Below are 21,105 nucleotides of genomic sequence, written 5' to 3' on the forward strand. Positions count from 1 at the left end.
TGACCTACTGAGTTGTGGAGCAGCACTGCAGAGAAGCACTAAAATAGAACAAGCTCATGGCTGGAGGGGGAGGATTCAACAACACAGGCTCCCATACAGAACACAGAAACACAAAACAGAGCTTCCTCTTCAACACTAAGTCATCACATCACAATTACACATTACATTATGTGCTCTGCTAACAAGCTTCACAGAACAAAGAACATAATAGCTTTAAAATGAAGCTAACCTGACTGACATTTCTTTTATGCCTCTTTTGCACACTTTCCCTTAGTTTCTGGTTGCTAGAGCACCAGCACTCTGTTCTCTGGTGTGCCAACTCTAGGTTAAAATATTCAACACATGTAGACGTACCACTGAATGTGTTAGGATTACTGTCTGCATACCAGCCTCTGTGCATGTGTGTGGAATGGAGATCATGTTTGCAGAGAAGGGGAAGGGGTGCGGTACTGCAGAACTGGCTGCTCTAACTCCTGAAAAATAACACCTTCCAGAACTTTGCCCTTGCTCTGGTCAACTATTAATTAAGTGTATACAGAATAATCATCACAGTAAGCTGTGATACACGGATCATGGTTTATAGCAGCCCTCATTATTCTAGACACTTTTAAGAGGAAAAAGGATGGCTGGACCTGGATGGAGAGGGGAGGATTGGACAAGTGAGGACTGACAGCAAACAGCAAACTAATTTCCCAAGATATCATCTTGCATGAAACCGGAGTACGAATTACGACACCAAAATCATTGGCACCTCGGTGGCCTTCAAATATGCAATTTATTTAGCATCACTTTTTTGTACCATGCCTCATCATCGTGTCATGGTCTTGACCAAGTGTGCTGTGGAAAGTTGCATCAAGGCAGAAACTTAACACTGGGGATTGACTGTACCTCGTAACTTCCAAGGTTCTTGCAAGCCAACACTTGGGCACCATATTTAAACCCACGCCCCCTCTCTGTCAGTGGACCACTGTCCAGCTGTAAAGGACAGAGGGCAGGAGAAGGCTGTCAAAAGCTCAAATGGAGCAGGGATCACTAGATCACATGCAGCCTCAGTGTCCGTATAGCACACGACACTGCAGTTTGACTCCTATAATCTCTGTGACAACTGCAGTCTACAGCTTTAGCATACTGTCAAATAAGCACCTATGACTTTCAGGACAAAGATTTTTGTGTATTGCAGTTCAATAGATGCATATGTAACTAAGTACTTGACACAATCTCCTCAAACATGTGGCCAAAAGTGGGCAATATATCTCATGATGTCATTATTATCATAACTGTGAAACATAATTTAGTATTACATGTAACCACAAAGGCTTCCCTGGACATTGTGTCTCTCCCCAGGGGAGCTGTATCTGGTATTCCTTATTGCATCAGGCATTTAGACATTCTGAGACGAGAACACCTGCTCCAATTTCCTAACTGCTTTTTGGCATCTGAGGCTGCACATGTGCTATCATGCTGTAATAATTTGAACTAGTGACTTTGGGTTGTGTTAGTGCATGCCAGATGATGAAATGTGCTCATGATCAACTGAATCTACAAAATAACTGAATTCTCCAACAGAGCTAAACTTTGTTAAACTCTAAGTGGTTTGGATTAAAAAAAGGACATAAGTGACGCGTAGATAGTAACCAACCAATTTTTTTTTTTGTCATCTTAATGATAAAACACAATAAACTGTACGCCAACATTGCTTTCATTTCACTTTCATGTAGTGCTGTTTATCCATCTGGATTGTTTTGGTGTGAGTTGCTGAGTTTTGGAGATATCGGCCGTAGAGATGTCTGCATTTTTTAAATATAATGGGATCATATGGCACTCGGCTTGTGGTGCTCAAAGGAACTATTGGTAGAAAGAAAATAGTTCCTACATGAAACTGCTCACAACAAGTCTGTGGATTATCTTGAGTAACTGGGTCATGATTTCTGGGAAGAGACATTGCTGTTGGGTTTTTAAGCAACTACAGTTCTTTTTAGAAGCTGACCAACATATTGGTCGGGAATCACAGAAATATAGGTATTAGTGCATATGTTGACTATTAAATAACAAGAAATAGAAGTACAGTACAGTACTGAGGAGAGAAGACATTGCGCTACTCATCCAAGAGGCGTCTAACCTGAACCTCCACTGGATATTCCATTTTGTCTTGATAATAATTGTTAGTATTGCTTGATAATAGAATATACCAGTAAAATACAGGAAAGAATCCACCGTTTTATAACATGACTGTACAATTTTTTATGGTTTTGAGTGATAATTTAGTAGTTATCAGTGTAAAAACACAGACCAATAAAGTTATTTTACATTTTTCCTGCTTTGTGTGCATTTATTTAAAAATACAGAATGTTTTTTTAATGCATGTTTGTTGTAAATTCTAAGTAATAAACACATTATAAAACCTAATGAAAATCAATTTCACAGAACTGTCCTATAAAATTACTTCCAATTCAGTGTAATAAAAAAATATGACAACTGCAATGTTTTCAAACATTAAATGTAGGGTAAATTCATTTAAGTTCCACATCAAAGAAATTACAGAGAGATATCTTTCCAATACTTTATATTGATTGGATATTTTTGTGAGCATTCTTGGTATTTTGACAGGGCAGATATTTTAATCTCTACGCTCTAGCACAATAATTATTTTTATTATAATGCTGTGGTCCTCCATATACAGACACAGAAACACCCAAGGGGAATACAATACAATAATAAGGGATATTTTGAATAAGGTTTAAACAATTCAATAGTGTCAAACTTTTCAGTAATTTGTTACCCTTCTCTTTAAAATAGGTCGTAATTGTAATATCAGCTCCAGCTCCAGTAATAATGAAAACCCTGTGAAATTTCTGTGGCATTTTGACACTAACAGACAACACACTTAAGTGTGAGTTACAATGACAGAGCAGAGAAAAGCGGCAAATCAGTCATTGAAATTCAGTAACTTCCTGTTGATCAGCCAATTCAGATACTAATACTACAATTACTGATGATAACAACAACAGTTATCATGATTTGGGATTTTTACATTACAATGGTATGCATGCAAAATTGATCTAAAAAGTGCACAGGATGTGTCAGAATGACTGTACACAGGTTACAGGTTCAAACAGACAAACGTTTGATTTTATCTTTTCACAGCCATCATTAAACCAGTGGCCACTGCCTCGTCTAACAGGATCATTGAGAGATGCCGCCCGCAGTATCCAAAGCCTAGAGTCATGGCATTTTCTTCCTTATGGATGCCCTCCTAAGATGACTGACATCTTCCTCAGAGTTAATGATAAAACTGTTACGTAGTGATGGCTAAGGGTGAGTCAATTGAGACTGAAGAAAACTAAAGTGCACAGTGACATGTCATTCTATGAGATATTTGATGTGAGCATTTCATATAGCCTAGTTCAGTCCCAATATTTTCAGCACACTTTCCATCTTACTGTTACTGTTGAAAATGCCCTAAACAACTGTGTGTAGGCCCCTTTTAAGGACTGTAACAACTGTTTCAGTATTAGGTTCTATGATTGGCCCTTGTGCTTTGTATTAGCAAAATAAAAGTCCTCATTCTAGAGGCATATTCAGTGTAGCTAAGTCCTGAACGTAGTGTGGCTGCTTAGTCCTTCAAGTTGCTGGTTTTGTGCTCAGCGTGAGTAAATGAAACCAAATGAGCTCTTGTGATATTTGCAGTGTTCCCCACACAGACTTTACTTGTGTGGGCTGCCCAGGTATATTAATGGCCGCCCCGGTATAATTGGCAACCTATTTTAGAATTTTTTTATTTTTACAACGACGCCATCGGGGATTGATTAACTAGTGGACAATCTCCCCTCACTCTACCTCCTCCTGTGCGGTCTACTGCAGAGAAACAGAGAGATGTTCTCTGGTATTACGTTAGAAGATGCGGACTCGGTGGATATTTTGCAAGCACGGACCAAGTAAAGCAAAAGCAACCGTTTCAGACAGGCAACGTCATTAAACAACAAGCCGCCTCCACACGCGGCTCACCTGCTGCTGTGAAAACGGAATCGCGAGTTGTGGGAGGGAGAAACAGAAAGAGGCGGAGCGGGTGTAGAGAAAAGAAGAGAACTGAAGGGAAAAGCAAGGTGAGCAGATTAGAGTAGCTGTGAGTAAACACTAAAATAAAGGTAAGAATTAAAATGGTGAAATAAGAAATAACCTACTAGAAATAGGGTAATGTGTTCTAAATATTTCCACTCCACAAGTACCCTGCCATTCTGTGGGAAACACAGATTTGGTCTCTACAAACTAGATATTAAGTAGTGATGCACAATATATACTGGGCCTATATATTGGGCCGATACATTTGAAACTTACATTATCTGCTATTTATCATTACATATGCAGTCCAACTGTGTAGTATCAATCATAATGTGCGGTAGACTGGGATTTTAAAATGTGGCACAGAAGTAATGGAAACATTTTGGGTTGAGCTTGTCATTGTGTTTATTAAGGGAAAAATATTACGCAAAACCTGTGCCACCCATGTGAAAAAGTAACTGCCCCCTTAGTTATTTGGTCAATACCAGTCAAACTGAATTGACAGTTCAGTTCACTTAGACTACACACAACCAGGAATGATTACTGCCAGCCATGTTGAATCTGAATGCCATGTAAATAGAACTTTTCCAGAAATGAAAAGTGAGTTTAAAAAGGTATTACCAACCAGCACACTATGCTACAATCAAAAGAAATTCCTGAAGACATGAGAAAGAAAGTCAGTGAACTATGTCAGTCTGGAAAGGGTTATAAAGCAATTTCTAAAGCCAGGGACACATCAGATGCATTATGCATGGGATGGCAGTAGGGGTGAGTGAACAACTCAGATGTAAGGCCATAGTTTAGCACCCAGACAGAATACAGTGTGTGTATAAATTTACCTTGTAGTTCATCTTCAAAAAAAAAGGCAAGCAATTGGGCTCATTTTGAATTTAATGACGTAATAACTTTGCAAGGCAAAGGATTCTGTGAATACTTTGTAGCCAATCACTAACAAACAAACTGCGAAGAATAAATTGGTCCGCAGTATGTTTTAGTTTTGAACAGTGTTTTGGATAATGATGGGTGTCCTCACTACTAACATTGCAGCAGAGCGATAGTTCTTCACTTCTGGAGACAGAACGTTACCATCGACACAGAAGAACACTGCATTCATTTCATCATTTTCATACACGAAGAAAACTGTAAGATGCGTTGAAGTTAATCCAGTTAAAGGGCCACTGTGTAAGATTTAAATGGTAAATGGACTGTATTTGTATAGCGCCTTTCTAGTCTTCCGACTACTCAAAGTGCTGTTACGGGGCTCTGTTTGCAGAATATGGCTGAAATGGAATATAATATTCATAAGGATGTTTTCATTAGTGTATAATCACCTGAAAAAAAGAATCGTTGTGTTTTCATTACCTTAGAATAAGCCCTTTATATCTAGATAGGGAGCGGGTCCCTTTCCACGGAGTCCGCCATGTTTCTATAGTACATGTGTGTGTAAAAAGCTGTACGCTGACACACCTTTCTCTTTTTTTTCCTGTTAGTCAGACAATGTCCATCATCAAGAGCAGCTTAATGCTTAATTTGCAGCTCAGTGGACAGAGGGAGTCAGGGTGTAGACACACAGTGCTCTTTATTGAATCAAATTGTTTTTAGTTGTGAATTAAGAATAGAATTCCCACCCCTACATGCAAGTACCACCATGTCCAAATAATATTTTCCCCATGCAATCTGAATCTTTTAATAAATGTATAGTGATACAGTCCATATTACAGATAAATTGAGAAATACATAGGGAGGTAATTAGCGCCGTTATTCACATTATTGTTTATATTTTAGATACACAAATCTTTAAATTTTTTAAACATTATTGTAAAGATTCACAGTAACCATTTCTTTGCTTCCATTTGGTGTACATTTTGAATGATAGGTTCAGTTGTCATGATTGTTGAATTTCAACTGTCAAAATAAAAGATTGAAAGCATGTATTGTTGTTGCGCTTTTGCTGTACTGGGCAATGGATTCACATTGTTTTAAAAGAGCAAAAGTGTATTGGTTGGTATATATTTATGTAACAAAACCACAAAATTACGTATACTTATAGGAATATATTATAAAATTGGTAGATCTTAAGGTGGTTTTAACAGAAACTTAAAATTAAGTTTTTCCATCCCAAGCACTGTAAATTAAATTGAAAGTGTTGCATATTTAATAGATTATTTGATGTTAAATTAAACTTAACTGTTGGAACCACAACAATTTAGATGTATTTTTTGCATGATATTGATTTTTATTATGGTATATGAATGTTTGATAATGCCAAACATGTTTTTTTTGTGATCACAAAATAAAAGTGTAGATCTGTGAACATACTAATCAAACTTTTATATAGGGTTAACTACATGTAATTTACATAGTTTTTCTGTACTTAACCAATAGAATCCAGTGCTGTAACAATGAGATTTCATGGATAAACAGTACATCATAATAGTTTGTAGGCAGGTCAACCAATATTTAATGGTTATCCACTGTACATTTATAGGTTAAGACCATTTATTGACAGATTACCTCTGTTGACAAATTTTAAGTAAGATTTTAAAAACAAGTGACTGTTAATTTAAATAACTTTTCTTTTACCTAAAATCTGTACTTTGACAGGCACATGTTGTAGATTGATTGAATAATTCTATGAAATAACAATTCTGCTGTTATTTAAAAAGACAACAACCTTCAAATCATAGACTTTAAATGTATTTATGCAGTATTTCCTTGATTTTATTACATTTTAGATATTTTCTAACAATGAAAATGTGTAATTCTATTAAAATGTGGCCATAAAATTACAAAGAATATATACGGGGGAAAGCTGTAATGTAATTGTTGAATTATGTACAGTATTTTACTGTAATTTTATGGGAACTGTTTGGCAACTTTTGGTGCCAGACAATTAGTTTTACCTTTTTTTTTTTTTTTTTTCATTTTTACAGTGTACTTTACATACGCCTTCAAACTGTGGCCTTTAACAGGTAAAAACACTTCTGAATTTAGACGTGTCCAACCTAGTTCATTTGAAGCATACTAAGAGGCCTTAGTAGGCCTTTACGTTCTCTTAGTACTCCTTGCTGAGAGGTGACAAGAAGTGGCCTACACTTTGCAATCACCCAATGGCAGATTTTGTTTCTTGCCATAAAGCCTAATGCCTACATGTATACGAGATGTAAAAACACAGCAACTTTGTAACTTCCTGCTGCTTTTCAAAAAGTGCAAGCGAGTAACAGGCCTACTGCCCAGAAGGAAGAGGTGTTACCTGATAAGTGGGTTAGTATTGCTGTCAAGACATGCTCAGCAAGATGATAGGCTTCAGCCACCCATTCATCGATGGCTTCTACCTCTTTGGAATATGTGCTGTCGAACACACGGTTGCTTTGGGAACATGGAAGATTAGGGACTGAGGTAAAGGAAGACTGCTCTATAGATAAAGCATTGGGGTGAGCTTTGTCCTGGTCAGGAACCGTCGACTGGAGAGATGCCACCTCCTCTTCTTGACTGCTGCCCAGCTCCTTGAGAGCACTGATAGTAAGCTGTTCTTGTTCAAGATCCATCACCATGGCTGGAGGGGATTGGGAAATAGGCAAACCAGTTTTGCAGAATTCGTTCTTGGAGGGAACACCTTGGTGCGTGTCGTCAGGTTCTTCATCCTGCCTTGATTTCAGGCACTCTCGCATGAACTCCACAAAGCTATCTGTAGGCTCAGAAACTGGGCTGTCTGGGTCAATGGTTTCTGGGTTGCTTGTTGTGTCAGGTACATGGTGACCTGCTTTAGTGTCTTGCTGGATCTTTGAGCCAATGTTCTGTGCTGGGAGGGAGTTGCCATTTGCCATGTTATCTGTAACAATGTCAGTGATAATTTTCTTATTGAAATCTTGCTCATTAACACTGCTTAGTGTCTCACTTTGGAAAGAGGAATATGGGTCTTGGGGATATTCTCTTATAGATGCCTGACCAACTGGCTTGGGGAAGGCTTCATCATCATTCACTGAAGTGAAATTGTCTAGATTTTGACTGACCTCTGGAACAACATTTTGTGTAGTGCCTACATCTGCTTGATCACACAGAAACCGCTCCTTAGCATTGATTAGCCCTTTGTCATCAATGTCATCCAAGGGAGAGGATGCATCGTAATCATAATCAAATGATTGTCTGTCATATATATCATCTTGCATGAAGCTGGTTTTAGAAAGGGAAGCCGTCTCCATATAAGTCTCTTTTGCAGCTGTGTTGCTCTTTTCATCCACTTTGGATTGGGTGTAAGGAATTGGTTCCATGAACATAAGATCAGTCTTGGAAGGTTTGACCAGGATATCTTGTGCTTCATCTGACCACTCGTCATCATTGTCTGGGAAGTCCACTTCTTCATTTGTGATTATGAAAGGGCAGGGTTCATCATCTACTTTCTTGGAAGTGGTCTGTGATTTTTCAGATTGTGCTTGGGAAAAATCAGATGCTGAGTCTTTTGAATCAGTTTGATTGGGTAGGGCCTCTGGTTTTGATGCAGATTCCTGATGGACTGTTTCAGGAAGAGATCTGAGTATCTGGTGTTTGGGAGAGTATTCGGCATCAGAGTCCACAGGCGAGGATGGAGGAGAGTAGCCTTCCATGAATTCAGTTTCTAGGGGGCGTGTCTTGGGGGATTCATTTTTGCTGTCGTCTGGCTCTGGTTCTGGGGTTTTTGGAGCCTCTCTGGCTGGGTCTTTAACAACCTCATAATCCTCATCTTCCTCTGCTTCAAGCTCCATTTCCATCTCCTCTTCACTGTAATTTGGCTCGTCAGTCTCAATAACATTAATAGTTGGAACCTGCATTAGCTTCCTCTCAGACTTAGGTGGAGGAGTCTCCTTTTCCTCAGTGGGAAGATTGGGAGCTGCGGAAGCAGGGGTAGTGGTAGGATAATTTGAAACTGCTGGATCGGAAGATGGAGGAGGAACAGATGCAGGAACAGTGACACCATCTTCAATGACAGTATCATCTGACTCTCCTGAGCTGTCTGCTTCACTTGCCTCTGGTGGCTCCAGATCTCCGGTCCAAGTGGCCTTCTTTTCATCTGAAACATTCTGTTTAGCATCTGTGCCAACTGGTGGGAAGACAGGAGGAGATGGGGAGCCAAAGCCTGCAGGAGGTGCAGGTGAAGCAGGAAGCACTGAATCGAGATTTGATGGAGCCTGGACACCTAATTTTTCCTGCTGATCCCACATGTAGGCTGTTGGCAAAAAGCTAACGTCAAACTCAGACTCCTCCTCAACACTTGGCTGCTTCTGTGCTTCACTCAACTCTTCCTTCAGTTTTGGAGCTTCAACAGGAAAATCCATGAAAGCATCAGGGACACCGGCAAAGGCAGCAGGAGCATCAGGTATAACTATGTCAGCCTCCTTTGATGTAACATTGTCTGAAGTCAGGGTGCCTTTAATTAAATCTACAACATCAAAGTCTGGCACAGGAGGCAAATGAGCCTTCATCCAATCTTCCGTTTCTTCAAATTCATTCTCTTGTCTTAAATCCCCAAGTACTTCAAAGGGGGATTCTGGTGACTCCTGATTAGCAGAACCTCCACTTTTCTGGACAGTTGGTGTAATTTTCTCAGTGGGAGATTTTGGTGTCTCAGTGGGAGATTTCTCATGGTGGCGGTCTCTGAAGTGAGAGAAACTGCCATCGCTTCTAAAATCAGGTTCTTTCTTTTTGGCAGTAAGAGCTTCCAGTGCCTTTATTCGCTCCGAAACAGGAGACGTCTTTATTGGTGAATCAGGTTGTCCATCTGGTGGCCCTGCTTCACTCCCATAATTACCAGGGGTGAATGAGCCAGGTTGAGAAGGAAAGCGAAGGGATGTCGCTACACCTTCGCAGGGCTTGTCGGAGCCCAGGACCACTCTTTTGTCTGCATCACCATGCATGAAGAACGACAGCGAAGAGGAAAAAGAAGGGGTCATATAAATCAGACATTTAACTCCCATGCACTTCTAATATTATTCAGTGATGCCTTAATGTTGCAGCCCAAGCATTCATGCATTGCATCATGGAAATGTAAGGCAGATTCATATAATGGATGGGATCTTCTCTGCATGCTACTCTTAACTACTCCACAAAGTTGCCATCAGGCAGTACTGAGTATGGCAACTTAAATGATCTGAATGATCAAATGAAGCAGCAAAAGAAATTAAAACTCAGACTTTTTTTTGTTTTTAAATCACTGTGTGGCTATGGTAACTGCATGTCGGTTGCAATTTGTATAGCAAGCGTATATGACTTGCTATACACTTGCAGGCTTGAAAACTTTTTTTTTTTTTTAAGTGTTTATTTGATTGCGTGTTTGTGAACAGTATACATTTTCTCAGCGAAGACTGAAAAAGTATTTCATTAATACATTCTTCAGTCAATACTACATTTGAAAAGGTTTTGATGGAAACTGTTCTCTGTAAGCACATCCAACTAAACTAAATATGGTGATAGTGCGTGATTGTGGTCGACGTGTGATTTTTTTCCCCAAAAGCCAGAATTGTAGAGTCTAGTCAACCCAAACATACAATGGTATCAACCATTCTCCGCTTACCCCGGGATTCCACCGGGCACGGCTATGCTGCGGCCGCCGGAGCTGATCGCGGCCAATCTAGACAACGCTTGTGATCCCACCAGATGTGTGGCAGCGCGTCCCCGAAGCGGCTCTCCGCTCTGTGGTGAAAACGTGGCGAGTCTATTTTTGACAGAAGCCGTGTCAGGCTGCACAGAGCAGATGAACCGGGCAGGAAGTCAGACACAGAAATGGCATAGAGAATCCGGTCAATTTTCAAAATAAAAACACTCTGTGCAGACTCCCAGTCGTATAGTCAACAAAAAACAGAACTAAAAACAGACAAAAATAGACACCATTTAACTATGTAGCCTAATTATCCACAGTAAAAGCACAAAAGTCAAGGAAAAAGGACCAAATCAAAAAGTCAACAATGTCGGGCTGGCAAACCGCTCTGCTTCTGAAACGCTCCTGATGAGGTATGAAGCCACTTGGAGGATGGAACAAAACCGGGTCGCAGACACGATGTTATAGAGCCGTGCCCGGTGGAATCCCGCGCTAGTTTAATGTAATCTGAGTTTTGACTTAAGCCGCAAAATTTTTTTCTATTTGGGGGGGGGGTCGTCGAGGCTAATACCTTCAATGTAAAAGTCCATATCAAATTTGACAACAACAACTACACAACAAAAAATACACTTAGTACACTAATACTAAAAAACAACTGGTAAAGTTGTAACTGCTGACACTCAAGTAATTGACTTAATAACAGCAACTTCATGAGAGCTACTAGTGGTGACTATGTAAGACACCTTCAACAGAAAATGATACAAAACTGAAGTAACAGGGATGAGACATGAAAGGAATCTCAAAAAACAAGCCAAAGGTCAAAGACAAAAACTCGCTGTATTTACTCCCCAAGGCCTTTTTTGTATTGTAGGATGTATTACACTATAATCCATTTAAAATAAATGTTGTAATATGAAGGTTGATGTTGTGGCATAAACAGCATGTACCTTTAATAATGAGAGATGCCCCACTCATTGTTCTTTTGTAGGGTTTTCCCCCTGCCATCTACAGCAGAGACTGGCCCACTCTGCTGCACTGTTAACAACTCCTCTGACAGTGTGGAAACTGATATTTTAAAAGTAACACTTTAGCTCCCCTACAATGACGTTTTGAGATACATATCCATTACATTACATTCGCCTGGCAAACTAACAGTCAATAATTAATCAAATTGGTCAAGTTCAGGTACCAGTAAGGTTTATTCAGGTCGAGTCTTAAAGATGCAGGTATGGGCATCAGTTTTAGGCCCATGCAGAACGCTAATGTGGACTACTGAGATTAGCGCCACCCACTGGCTGACTACGACATTCTGCTTCCTCCCACTCTCCCTACAGATCTTCATTGTTGTTTTCAATTACAAACACCAGCGACAAAGTTTGACCTAGCCAACAAGCTACATACCAACGATGGAAAACTTCGATTTTGAACTGTGACTGTTTAATTGTGCAAAACGCAAGTAATCAGCCAAATGCACAATGTTCCTCAATAACATTTCACTTCCCCAGTAGTACTTTGAACAAAAGCACCAGTCTACTTTCCACGTTAGGTCCTCCAATTTCAGTTTTAAGAAATTCCAACAACTCACTATCTCAGCAAGAACTAGTATATTTTTCAAAGTATTGAAACAAACTTGTCAGCCATTACCTGCCAATCACATGTCTTCCTTGTTTACTTAAAAAATGTAATTCTATCAAAACAACAGTTCTGCCTAGAAAATGCTAATTAGACAGGAAGTTGATAACAATTCACAGAAAAGAAAAGTTAAATCTCAAAAATGTCTCAAACACTCAGAAGAGTTGCATTCATTTTTGTGGTTAGTTACTTGCTACATAATTAGTATTTGTTAACTGCCTATTATAACACCATCAAAATGATGTAATGTTCTGATACTGAAATGGTGAAAAATATGCCAAGAGTTAGATAACACTGCTGTCCCTATGTAGTTAATCAGGTCATTTAAACACCACCATTTCCTCAGCCACACAGCTGAGGGTTTTACAGTCACTATGATGGCAGGGCCCCTCTCCAAAGTCATGTGGCCCCTAGCTATCCTGGAGGCCAGAGAGTTCCAAAGATCTTTTAAGCAACTGTTCCAATAATCACATGATCCCTTTCAGCACCAATGTTCTCCCATGTCATTTTCAACACCCAACATCAAGCCATCATGACAGGTAATTGGTAGCTGTATTAGGAAATGAACATCAGCCGCCCAGCTCAACCTGTGCATGCCAACCTCCACCATGATTTAACTTTTACTGAGCACTCTTAAAAAAGGTATTTAAGATCCATTCGTTTTGTCCTACTTCAAGTGAACCTTGAGTGTTGTTTGTGTTGTCAGCATGATCACATGACTCCACCCCTCCCACTGCATAGACAGACTTTTCCACTGATGCCCAACTGACTGGTCCACTTTGTCTTGATAGGACTGCCATCTCCCCTGCGCCACAATACAATGCCTTGTTCAAACTAGGCCACATAAATGGACTTTCCATCTTGCCAACAGCATTGTAGTCCTTTGGCTCTGTACTAATAAACAAATTCCAAAACAGCTACTGCTCTGAGAATATATCCATGGATGTTAGACAAAGCCACAGCTACTTGATTAGAACCTAGACTTCCAGATGTACTACAATTCAGGAATGGCTTTATGAACATGGTGCAGATAAAGCGGTCAACAACTTTAGGCCTCAGCAGCCTTCCACATATGATTTATGTAATCTGATCTCTGCAGTAACTGGGGTTGAGTGATTATGTATGTGGCATGGGTATCAAAAATCATTTGTTACAATTAGCAAAAACCTCTTTCTACACTGAACATGAAATTTTATTCTTGACCTTGGGATCAGCATGTGAGACAAAATAATCTCAACTCAAGGTCCATTTACTAGTATTTTTATTTTTTATTTTTTTTTAGCCTTCTACCACATCTCATGGTATTTGGTGTCAACATCGACTATGTGATAACATGTGATTGTATATTGGGGGATCATAACCCTTGTCTCTTGGTTCAAAGACACTCAGGAAAAGGCAGTAAGTGGACCTTGAGCTGAGATTATTTTGTAACAAATAACTACATTTAGTACAATGAAACATTTAAAATCACCCCGGAACTTCTTTAGTTTGGTAATATATCTTCTTCACTAATTTTACTTTAATAAAAGCAGTATACCCCAAAATAAATAACTAGTTCAACAGCAGCATTTACATTGAAACCCCAGGGACTGATTTACTGATAAAACCTTGTAATGCATAAACCAAGTCTGATATCCTTGCTGAGAAGCAGATGAGTCAATAAGAGTTCAAATTCCACAGGGTGCAGTCACGTCCTGTCATTCCTCACTTAAGAGTGAATAGGTTGGATGCTTGTGACATAAGTATGTAATGGTAACGTGTGACTAGGAATACTTTGTGGCTAATGCTATTATCTAATTTTTATATTTAATTAATTATATATATATATATATATATATATATATATATATATATATATATATATGCACAAAAATAAAGAAGCAAAACTGTTCAAAGAAAACCTACTTTTTAATGCTTAAGCAAAGATGTGACACATGCAGAAAGTCTACAAAGCCATAAGCAGATAGTGGGGTGGAGGGCGAGTGAGCAGTCATAGGCAATGGCAGGCAGTGGATGATACCTCCAGTGCCACTCACCCTCCGGGGCCCAGTTGCTACTGGGGCTGGGGGCTTGGATACTAGGGCAGCAGGAAGATAGGACCAACCCCCCGGGACACCAACTGATCCATTTTTAGGTTTCTGCTCTTGTGCGCACAATGTGAACTTGAACTTCTCTGCTTTCTTAAAATAAGGTGGCAATCTTGGGATTATCTTGAACCTACAGTGAGTGCTGCTGACCTAAATAATGCTTGCTAGCAGGCGGTAAAGACTAAAATGGATCAGATTGCTAGCATCTGCGGAGGCAAGGTTTTACAGATCTAATTCTTGGTGTCAGTAAAGATTCTGGAGATAGGCAAGTACAAGCAGCAGTGAATTCTGAAATGGACAAAGACTGCTGGTGATTTATGCCAATTTGATCAATCACCTCCAAGGAAACTGAGGCACATTATTCAAAATGTACCACATGTGTAAAAAGCTCTGTTGGTTGAGCTTCTGCTGTATCCATACACATACTTTTCCTGCAGCCCTAACCATAAACTAACAATGAAACCTGTCAACAGGTCAAAATGGCTATTTATGGCATGAGCTAGAAAAGTTTCATCTCAAGTTGCAGGGGGGGTTGGTGGTGGTGAAGAAAATTACCAATGCCATATGTCACTGAAAACAGGAGGCGCTGTGCTGCCTGGCTAACTAACAATTAGTGCAGCAACTGAGGGTCAGCAGTGTTGGAAACAGATGGAATACCATGACAGGAGGAGGTAGGAGGAGGGGCAGGTAAAGACCGGTCGAGCTGGGAAAGGAGCTGGGGTTAGGACTGGAGTTCACTATGTTGTTGGTTTTCTTTGCAAGCTCGTTCCATTTTTATTGGACTCTTACGAGCAGGAGAGGGGCACTAGAAAGAGGGATGAAGTAAAGCAGTACAGCAGCAGGCCAGCAAGAGAGTACAGGAGAGAGGGAGAGAGAGCAGGTGAGCATCGTAAGAGAACCATACACTTGCCTTGAGGAGACTGAATGAGAGATACAGGCGAAGAGGAAAGAAAGGAATCTGAAAAAATAAAAAGGACAGAAGAATGATCATCCTAGAGGAAGAAAGGAACTCCTATCCACTGCACCCAATAAAATAAAGGCATTCAAATCAAGAGAAAACAAGAGTTAACTTATCCAGCCTGAACAACTCATGCCACAAAACTACCAGAAAATACAAATGTTAACAGAGATGCCCCATGTATATGCTCTAATTGTTTACTCTAATAAACCTACAATTACTTTAACACATGCACTTATACTTGCTATGCAGGCAAGACCAAGACAGTTTACTTTACAAGCAGACAAAAGCACTTCTCACTTTGCTTTAGTGTTGCTATGAACTAAGAAGTACAAAATAACTACAACCAAAAGACCACCATTTCTTCTTTAGTACTCCCAATGGTTTACGTTGCTACGATAGAAACCGGCAGGACACAAAAGATTTCATGGAGATTATATGGCCAAAAGTATGTCCACATACGTTTGGTCTGGGGCTGTTTTTCATGGTTTGGTCTAGGCTCCTTTGTTAAGGGAAATCTTTATGCCACACCATACAATTTCAGACAATAGTTCTTCCAACAGTTTGTGTTTGGCCCTTTCCTGTTTCAACATGACAATGCCCCTGTGTACAAGGTCAGCTCCATAAAGAAATACTTTTCCCAGTTTGGTGTGGAAGAAATTGACTGGCCTGCACAGAGCCCTGCACCCCAACCAACACCTTTGGGGTGAACTGGAAATTGACTGTGAGCCTGGCCTTATCACCCAATATCAGTGTTGGACCTCACTACTGCCCCTGTCTGAATGGGAGCAAATCCCAGCCAGGTGAGGCCAGCCAACATCTGGTGGAAAGCCTGAAACCAGAAGAGTGGAGGCTGGAATGTTATACTTTTGGCCAAGTAGTGTATCTTTGCAACCACTTCTATTTAACAATTGAGGACATTACATCTTGCATTCTAAATAAAGCCCGAGTTCACACCTCATTCTCCTTTGTCAGACAGGTTGGAAATGCCAGGAAAGTGTCTTGAGTCATGGGTAAGAACTGAAGATGTGTGAGAGTTTCAGATTTACTAAGGGAGGTGCGGCATCGACTTTCAGTTCGGCTCAAATGGAGTTTGTACAGGCTGGGCAGGTTGGTGTTCGTGTGCCCTTGCAGTGCAGCATTCCTTCTCTCAGATTCATTTGGCTGTTACCCTTTTAACAAACCACACCTTCACTTTTTAGCCACAAGGCAAGCTCAAAATCTTACTTGTCAGAGGCAAATTGGTGGGGGTAGAGTTAAGAGGGCTGCAAGAAGAAAATAGCCGCTTACCCCCCCACCAAAAAACCATACATAAATATGAAATTAATTTCAGATTTTCACTATGGGGCTATTATTATAGCCGAACTATTTACAAATGTGACTGTAATCTGTGTGTGCATAATCAGATTTGTAAATGTGTAATTTAAAATAAAAAAATAAAAAATTGAAGTCCAATGAGTAGACAAATCTGTAAATGCGTACACACATACATACATACATACATAGATATTAATGGGTGGATAATTAAGTAGAATTAAAATGGTGAAATAAGAAATAACCTACTAGAAATAAAAATATACCCCCCCTCACCACAATTACTCTTCTCATTCTGTGGGAAATGAATTGTATATTTAAGTTCTAAGGTGCTCCCAATAACCAAGCATAGGCTGCTATAAATTGGTGATAATTCTCTGTGGGTTGATTACAAGCATCCCCTTTCACATACAGTCATTGGATCCATGGTTAATATATAAAATATTGATAAATGCAGCTTTAAGCTATGTCCAATTGTAGAAATTATAATTTTTGGTCTCTGGGACAAGGGTTAGACTGCCCTCATGCAGTCACAGTCTACAATGCAAATACCACAGTTCTTCTGTGTAAATCTGTCATTGGCAGACATGAGTTGGAAGTCAGATTTGCCACTGTGGCCTCTGGCTTCTTACGCTCATCTCTTAGTGGAAGTGATGGTGCACGGTGGGTCTACTGCCATGCCTACCATTCCTGCAGCTATCCTGTACTGTCCACCCCTGAGGGCTATCTGATTGCCTCTGTGACCTCAGTGATGTGGTCCGCTCCAGCAGGGAGTGGAGGGAGGAGCGTTGTCTTGGCAAGAAGTGCAAAGAGAGGGGGATGCTGAGAGTTCCTTGAAGCTTTGCTTGTGTGCTTCCCTTTCAAGTGGTTTACAGTGAGCACTAGGGTTGGGCGATGTCCACAGTGAAACATCGGGATCGTCGTTGTCGGTCTTTTACTTTTTCCTCCCTATTTGTTATAAGAGTAGTGTCGCTCCTTTAAGGAACAGGGCAGTGCGTAGTGAGTGTGTGGGCCAGAGAGAGAGAGAGAGAGAGAGAGAGAGAGACTGCACTCAAAGCAGACAGGTGTGTTGGCGACCGGAGCAGAGTTTGCCCATGAATAAACGCTGCAGCTCCTCAACACTCAACACGTTCCCGTGTCTTGCTTCCCAGCTGCTGGGTGGCTTCCTGACCACGGTCTGAAAACTGCAGCAGAACTGTTAACACTATGCTTAAGTTACCTCATTAAGCAGATCATATGATTATAAAAAATATTTTAAATACTAGTCAGTGTAATAAACTACTATTATAGCTTTTTACTCACTATGTTACAATGGTACATGGCTCAGTGGTCGATGGAATCGTTCATCAGCCCAACCCTAGTGAGCACCTATCTTGATCAATGATTCAAAACCATGTTTAATTCACTGAAATATGAGTTCATTAAACAACATTGATGAGAATGATATGAGAATGGTCACAAAATAAATAAATAAATAAATCATACCCCTGCATGTAACCTATTCTATTTGTATAGCAGTGCATCACTAAGCTTGGGATACTACTAACTACAGTCATTTGAGTTATGTAAACTCATCACAGTGATTGAATATTATGTCAACCAATACCACAGCAGAGGAAAAGAACACATTTTTAACACTGAATAGGGAACTACAGTTATCAGTGAGCTGAGGATTATTAAGCGTCTGAGTGCAGCAACAGTCTGTTAAAAATCTTTAAGTAGGCTTCTTTTTACAAAAAAAAAAAAAACCCCACTCTAAACTGTTTCCAATTGCGAGATTACACATAATGCAGCAATTCATGGATTGATTCCAGGGCTAACTTCCCCTGAAAATCTGATGCAATGTAGTTTGAGAAATGAGGTCCTCATTTTGAACTGTGCCACTTCCTTTGTGACTAGTGTCACTCATCAGTGGGCAAGTCAAGTGGAATGGGCTTAGCTACAGACAGAAGCTGGAAAGGCGGGCCAGGCCATCTGGTAGCTGTGATGTCCACAGAAAAATAAAAATAAAATACAATGGAAATGTACAGAATCATATCATACTCATCACTCTACTGAAAACACATTTTCTTTTTGATTAATTATTTCCAATTGCTTCAACTTTGCTGGTTTTTGATCAACATTAAGCTATTGCCATTGCAAATCAACATTTCCTGTAGATGTTTCAAATTAAAAAAAGCCTACCAGGAAAGGGAAGCATGCCATTTAAGCCATGGCAGGTTTTAATGTGGTTTTAATGTGAAACATATGTTCAAGAAGTGTTGAGTTTTATTTACGGTAGCTTAACTGTGATAAAAATAAATAAATAAAACAACTAAGAGGAAGCGACTGGAAACAATTACTGAATAAACTGTATTTCTGCTGGAAGGCTTGTTACTAAAGTAACAAATATACAACAGGGGAAATTAGGCTTAAAGACATGTCTTAAGTAAATAACAGCCGCCATGTGTGGATTTTCAGACGATTCATATTTCCCGGAGCTTGACTACTCTTCCTGTCTTTACCAGTCATTCTACTAATATTTTATGTTTTCATCCTGCAATTCCATAATAGGGAATGACAGTTCAAAGCAACACAGCGATCCTTTTCAAACCTGTCTGTTGAGACAGTCAAAAAATGATTGACAGACTTATCCATGACAAATAAATCATTAGCTGTAGTCTAATGTAAAAATTCTTCATTTTGTTGGTTATATTTCCAATTAACATATGTCCATACACTAAAATACAGATATTTATTTTGAATTAAAGTTGAAAAAGTGACATCTATTGCCAACCGCAATAAATAAGACAAGGTTAAAAGTATTTCAGAGTAGGAAGACCATAACTCAAAACAGCATCTTTCCATATGATGTGGATGCAGAGTAGGGCCCAAAGCACATACTTTGAAGTGACTCAGCAGTGTTGCAATGAGTAAGGTTTGTGGAAGGCAAGGCCGTTATCTGCCATAGATGTTTTAAAAAAAACAACCGCGATCATTCTGAGTTTGTTCAGGGCTCCAGAAAAACTATGTATTTTCACAGCCATGTTTTCTGGAGTCTGCCTGATAAATTATAGTTCAGTGGCAGAGAAAAACTAGTTCTAACAGAAGCTCATAAAAAGCTATGGCTGTTAGCATATGCCACAGCTGTGAGAACCACCTCTGAATTTTTAGACCTTACTATAGGGATGTTTAGTAAATAAACCCCAAGCTATACAAAACTCCCAGCATCAAATATTATCAAGCACCAAAATTTCCAAACTTCACATGGCTGCCAATTTTCTGGGACAACATGGAGCCATTTATAATTATTGACTAATAGACTAGATTTTTTTAGTCATACTGTACATCACATGATTGTAAGCATGAAAAGAATCATGGTCCTAAATGGTTTCTGATGTGAATTTATATGCTTACTTTTGTGTCCCAGTAGATTTAATTTTGCTTTCCTCTCCTTAGTGACAACAACTTCAAAGACAGAATTGAAACTCAGTGAGGCATCATGTGCCACACCCAGTTGACACCCATGACCACATGTGCTATAAATTCTACAAAGCCTACAATCCTTTTGATTAACAGAACATGGCTTTGAAGGATTTTCAAATGGCTCACATGTAGTGACTGATTGAGCCATGGAGTCCAAATCAGACAGCTTAACACATAGACAAATATACACACACTCACTGATGGTGAAGCGGCCACTCCCTCATACACAATAACCTGTCAATAAGGCCCTGGGAGACAACACTGGTCCTTTGTTTTAATTAGACTTATCTAGACTGTGTAACCTGAAAATCTACTGGGAGGTGGTGACAGTTAGTAGACAGAAATTAATCATAGTACTGACTCTCTTCAGACATGATGTTTTGTTTTGGGACTGTTACCATTATCAAGACACCAACACAAAGAGGGCGATGCGCCTTTAAGAGGTCCTCCTTCACTGGCAGTCGCCCAGTAACAATGCATCTGCAGTGCAGAGCATCGCAACATTTAGCACGGATAACGCTTTGTCACCCCAAGCGTTATTGTAAAAACTGTCATGTAATGTTCATCATTTATCAACAAACATACCCAAGTCGTAGAACATGATGTAAGACTATATTAGAAGTCATTAGGATACAGATTCCATTTCGGCTAGCATCAAATGCAATAAGCAGCACGTATTTGAATAATTCTCTTTTTAAAATTAGCCCCGCAGTCTTCTTTAGATATAACGCTAATAACGCTGCTCTGTAGTAGGCAGCGTCAACCCCCAATTCTGTGTTTCGCTGCATAGCTGACCATTCGGCTGTCCGAATATACTGTTCCGTTAAATGTCTTACCTCATGCTCTACAGTGGCTATAGATTGTGCCTCCGCTTATTAGCAAGGTGACTGAAACCCGACACATTGATAAAGACGTTTTGTGTAAAGTTGTCGCCATACAAGACAGCGGCGTGTACTAGGTGCAGGCCGGAGCTACGTGATTGGTAGCCGTGTGTCTGGCTATGTTCACTACCACAGGTG

At 39.8% G+C, this 21,105-nt stretch overlaps 1 protein-coding gene across 4 annotated transcripts in view; it reads right to left on the bottom strand.

The window, feature by feature from the left end:
- Positions 1-21,105, bottom strand: part of rtn3 (reticulon 3) — a 42,546-nt gene that overhangs the window by 20,874 nt on the left and 567 nt on the right. The window contains exons 2-3 of one of the 4 annotated variants that reach the window (XM_044185208.1): positions 15,260-15,307; positions 7,313-9,934 (exon numbers count right to left, since the gene is read on the bottom strand). The exons of 2 other annotated variants lie outside the window; for them this stretch is intronic. In XM_044185208.1, the coding sequence (XP_044041143.1) occupies positions 7,313-9,934; positions 15,260-15,307 (2,670 nt within the window). The remainder of the gene's footprint in view (positions 1-7,312; positions 9,935-15,259; positions 15,308-21,105) is intronic. One more of the 4 variants, XM_044185209.1, reaches the window with a different exon arrangement.

This window comes from Siniperca chuatsi, linkage group LG22 (assembly GCF_020085105.1).
Source record: "Siniperca chuatsi isolate FFG_IHB_CAS linkage group LG22, ASM2008510v1, whole genome shotgun sequence".
In the NCBI taxonomy this organism is placed as follows: Eukaryota; Metazoa; Chordata; class Actinopteri; order Centrarchiformes; family Sinipercidae; genus Siniperca; species Siniperca chuatsi.